At 34.2% G+C, this 5,236-nt stretch overlaps 1 protein-coding gene across 1 annotated transcript; it reads left to right on the top strand.

Moving 5' to 3' along the window:
• Positions 1–280: 280 nt before the first annotated feature.
• LOC102968187 (40S ribosomal protein S15a-like) lies at positions 281–673 on the top strand. The gene has a single exon (XM_015538703.2). The coding sequence runs from the start codon at positions 281–283 to the stop codon at positions 632–634; it is 354 nt and encodes a 117-aa protein (XP_015394189.1). The 3' UTR covers positions 635–673.
• Positions 674–5,236: the final 4,563 nt, after the last annotated feature.

Here is a 5,236-nt window from a genome sequence, read left to right on the forward strand (position 1 = left end):
AAATCTGAAATTAAGAAATCAAACACCCAGGACAAAACATGGAATGGTTAAACTAACAACCAGGTTAAAAGTTTGTACTTTGTTAAACACACACACACACACACACACACACACACGATTCAGGATACTTGAAAAGATTTTCAAGTGAGAGTAGTAGAGTATTAAATGGATTGACATGGGGGAAAAGACCAGAATACAAGAGGCCTGTTAGGAAAAAGTTAACTTAGAAGGAGATTTCAGCCCTCCCGTCCTCTTTCCGGCATCTTTCCGTGCCACCATAATGGTGGGTATGAATATCCTGACAGATGCTCTCAAGACCATTAACAATGCTGAGAAGAGAGGCAAATGCCAGGTTCTTATTAGGCCATGCTCCAAAGTCATCATCAGATTTCTGACTGTGATGATTAAGCATGGTTACATTGGTGAAGTTGAAATCATCGATGATCACAGAGCTCGGAAAATTGTTGTGAACCTCACAGGCAGGTTAAACAAGTGTGGAGTGATCAGCCCCAGGTTTGATGTACAACTCAAAGATCTAGAAAAATGGCAGAATGATCTGCTCCCGTCCTGCCAGTTTGGTTTCATTGTACTGACAACCTCAGCTGGCATCATGGACCATGAAGAAGCAAGATGAAAACACACAGGAGGGAAAATCCTGGGATTCTTTTTCTAGGGATATAATACATTCGTACAAACAAAATGCCTCACTGGGGGAAAAAAAAGAAGGAGTTTGAAAGATAAGTTGTTCTTTAGTATCTAAATACTTTCCCTACATACTTCATACATACTTCCCATACATACAGGGAACAGAAAAGTTAAAGGAAATATGGTATCAGCCATAGTCTTAGAATGTAGAGTGTCATAAAAATTGATGTCATTTATTTACAAATAGAAAACTTTAAACCTGTGCTTTTTTTCATATATAAAACTAATAAGCAAAAGAAATCAGCCTAGTCTGAATGGATTCATATTTGCTATAATCATCTTATTCCAATGAAGCCATTGAGAAACTGGAAATGTTCTCTGTAATCCAAAGACTAAAAGTATGTTTAAATTAACCAAAACAGATATGATTCTTCAATGCAAGAGAATATGTGCAATCTAAATATTTTCTTTGCAATTTTTGTCTAATTTATTTGCCTATTTATTAGTTTTGAGGGGAGAAGTTTTGAACGACACTAGCATATGCATGTTTCTGAAAATTTAGTAACTTGTGCAGTTTGAGAATGGAAACCAATAAAAAAATGATAGGTTCCAACAGCAGCAACTTTTATTAACTCTGAAGCTAGATCATGTTTTTTTTTTTTAACATAGCTCCAAAATTAAAGATACTTTCTTGGCAAGTTCTAGTTTCAGATTGATGTTTAATTAGTCTTAATCATTCAAACAGCTTAAACCAAATGCAATCTACTCACTTATTAGGTGAATTACAGCAGTATACTACAGGGCATTTTTGTCATATTTGACACATGTACAGATGTGACTGATTTGGCATGAGTCAGATAAATATTTTTTTTTAATAATTATTTTCACCCAGTGGGAAATTGCTTCAAAAATTTGAAACTATTGGGAACATGTAGGTGTACTACCTAGGCTGAAATCAGCTGACACAGGCAAGAGACCATATGCCTTTGTGTTCACACAGTATTTAAAACTTTACAAAGCCAGCTGGCTTTATCTCATAATTTAATTACATATAAAAATGTTGAGCTAAATACTGAGATGCTTGCCAAAAATTGCTTTAAATATCTTCACCCCCCTTAGCTCCATGTTATTGAATTTACATGTTTCATAACTCCTACCCTTAAAATTACTTCTTTTTTTTCAATATTAGTCTTTTAATAAAATATACTTTGCCTAACATATTTTATTCTGCCAGGTAAATTAGTGTGGATGTTCTTTGCCTGATAAAGCAAAATGATTTTCTGAGGGTTAGGAGGTTAGGGTGCCAACCCCCTACACAATCGAAATCTATATATAAATTTGACCCCCCCAAAACTTAACTACTAATAGCCTGTTGACCAGAAGCCTTACCAATATAATAAACAATCAATTAACACATATTTTTATGTTATGTGTATTATATACTGTATTCTTACAAAGGAAATGTTAAAAAAAATCATGATAAAGAGAAAATACATTTACAGTACTGTGCGGTGTTTGTTTCAAAAATCCATGTATGCCTGGACCCAGGCAGTTCAAACCAATGTTGTTCAAGGTCAGCTGTATGACTACATATGTGAAGCAAGGAAAGAAGGGGGGTTCCATATTCCAACAAAAGCCATTACAATTTAAAGATATAATATTTGACAACAACAACAAAAACTCCTATATGATAATAAGGGAGATATATGTTAATGGAATGCATATCTCAGAATTTCTATCGTATTAATGCCTATTTTCTTCTCAGTACTTCGAAAGTATGGCTGAATTTTGAATGAAAAGAGATGTCTTTGTTTGATAGATGCACCTCTGTTACCTAGTCTTTTCTTTTTAGTTACCTTTTTTTCCAGTAAGATATTATGCCACACTTTTTAAAATTTTTAAAAATCAATATTTTCTGCCCCAGATGCTATGATTCTATAAGTTTCTTTAAAAATGACCTTTGGGGGCGCCTGGGTGGCTCAGTCGGTTAAGCGTCCGCCTTCAGCTCAGGTCACGATCTCGTGGTCCGTGAGTTCGAGCCCCGCGTCGGGCTCTGGGCTGACGGCTCAGAGCCTGGAGCCTGTTTCCGATTCTGTGTCTCCCTCTCTCTCTGCCCCTCCCCCGTTCATGCTCTGTCTCTCTCTGTCTCAAAAATAAATAAAACGTTAAAAAAAAAATTTTTTAAAATGACCTTTGGCCATGGAAGACAAATGTACTATTAATAGCAAAATGAATGATTTTCTTTGTTTTATTCTCTTAAATATTTGAAAACATTTTCATTTTCTCACAAAATTATATTTTAAAAGAACTCTGGATCCTTAATATCTTCACACCATGGGAAGAAAACTACTTTCATACACTAAAGTCATGCATAATTCATTTATGCTAGAGAAAATGATCATGAACAGCATTTACAAAATAAATGGAAAATGTTTTAATGAGCACATAAAAATGTTTACTTTATAAAAACAAAGTTATAATTTTATATTTGCATGATTTTAGGAGTGCTTAATTTAAATGAATCAATTATGGAGACTTGAGTAGGAAACTCCCTTTGGATAGATGTATTGTCCATATTATTTTATCTAAAATCGTATATTTAATTTATGGGGGAGATACTACAATTTCAGAATTCAAAGAAAAATGCTCACTCTGTTTTTCTAGAACACTCTTTTTTTTTTAAGTCTTCCCTCTACTTTCACTGCCTGGATACTTAAAACCAAACATTGCTCTATTACCAAAAGTACTACTCTGCAGTCAGTCAATTAAAATAGGTTCATGGATTGAAAACTGGCTCTTACACTGTTTCTTTATTATTCAGCTTTCCCAACTTCCAGTCATCGCCCAACCGGGCTATTCACTATTTTTATATTTCTGTGCTTTTCCATCTACAGTTTTCTTTCAGGCATGGAAAGTTCTTTCCACCCCCCCTTCCCCCCAAGACATTGTGCAGCATCCATTTCAACCGATTTCAAGCCATTTCTCTTTGAAAAAAGTATTTTCAATGCCATTTTCCCTTGAATAATCTCTCCTCATTGAATCCAGCTCTTTTTGTCTCCACTGCTCATTTGGGAATTTGTTTTTCTCTGTTATTGTTGGAACTAGATGCTCTTTACCTGACTGTATGTCCTAGAACAGAGGAGCCATGTCTCTTGCTGTCTTCTATTGGCCACTCTTGATATAGGCTTATGTGGTAAAGTGTTGTTACTTAATTGCTGGATCTAAATTTCAGTGAATAGTTTTATTGTTCCAGTTATGCTTCAGCGGATATTCCCCTACCTAGATGTCAGAGTCATTACATATGGAGAGAGGGATTTACCTTTGCCATGTTACCTGCAAATGCAAGGTTCTTGGGATGGCCTTTCAAAAACTGGGCACCCATGTGTTATCCCAGAGAACTGTTCACGGAAACTTGACCTTATTCTCCATAACCAATTTTGGAAAGTGATGATTATTCTATAAAATGATTATCTGATACACTGAGACATAACACATTACTAACATATATAGAATACAAAAATATCTGTATCTATAGATATATAGACTTATACATCTATGTATAATACATATGTGTCTGTATTTACAGACCCCTATGTATAGGGAGAGACAGAGATAGTGTATGCATATAAATATACATTTTAGGTGGGAAATGGACTTGGATGAGAAAACAAACTAACTTAGTGAGATTTCAGACCTGCAATAAAATGTTTCATTCTTTTCTGAATGTTAATTTAAACAGCATTACTCCTTGAGATATCGTAAAACAAAACAAAAACCCAAATAAACTTAACTAGAATAAAGCATGTAATGCCATTTTCCACTGTAAAGCACTATAAAATGTTGGTGATTATTATTTTCTTATCTTTTGCCTGAGGTTTAAGTTGGATACAATGATGACATTACTACTACTATGTAAGTTAGGGACAATGTTCTGTAACTAAAAGGAGACTCAAAATGCTTATAATATCTAGTGTCTTCTTACAAATCACTTTATCCCCGCATGATTTAGTTATGGCTGAGAGGTTTAGGGAGACATTCTCAGGATCAGAGAAAATGAGTGATAGTTTCAAATTCTAATGCTACTACTTAAGTTTAATAAACCATCTGAATCTCCATCTCTTCATCTAGAAAATGTAAGTAAAACCAGCTGGCATGCTTGTGAGACCAAAGATAAGGTATAAAAACACCTGGCAGAGTGTGTGTGTGTTTAAGAGACATTTAACAATTGGGAACTATTGATAGTGTTAGCATCATCTTTTGAGAATAAATATATTAGTTTACACCTCTATGCTTTAGCACGCCAAATATTATATACCATATAATTTTTTCTCTTATTTTATCCAATATCTATGATGAAATCTAATTCATCAACATGTCGATTTGATTTCTAGAGGTCTTTAACATGGTGGTATTTCAAACTTTATATTCTGCAAATTACATCCTTCTAAATTAAATGCACTTTATGCTGATTTAGCATATTGAAATTTTATGTTTAAGTGATAAACCAAAATAGTCTGTTCAGGAGTTATAGGATAATGACTGATTTTATGATTTCATTCAGCTTCCAAATGCCTACGTTCATTACATGTCA

Source organism: Panthera tigris, chromosome D3 (assembly GCF_018350195.1).
Source record: "Panthera tigris isolate Pti1 chromosome D3, P.tigris_Pti1_mat1.1, whole genome shotgun sequence".
Taxonomy (NCBI): domain Eukaryota; kingdom Metazoa; phylum Chordata; class Mammalia; order Carnivora; family Felidae; genus Panthera; species Panthera tigris.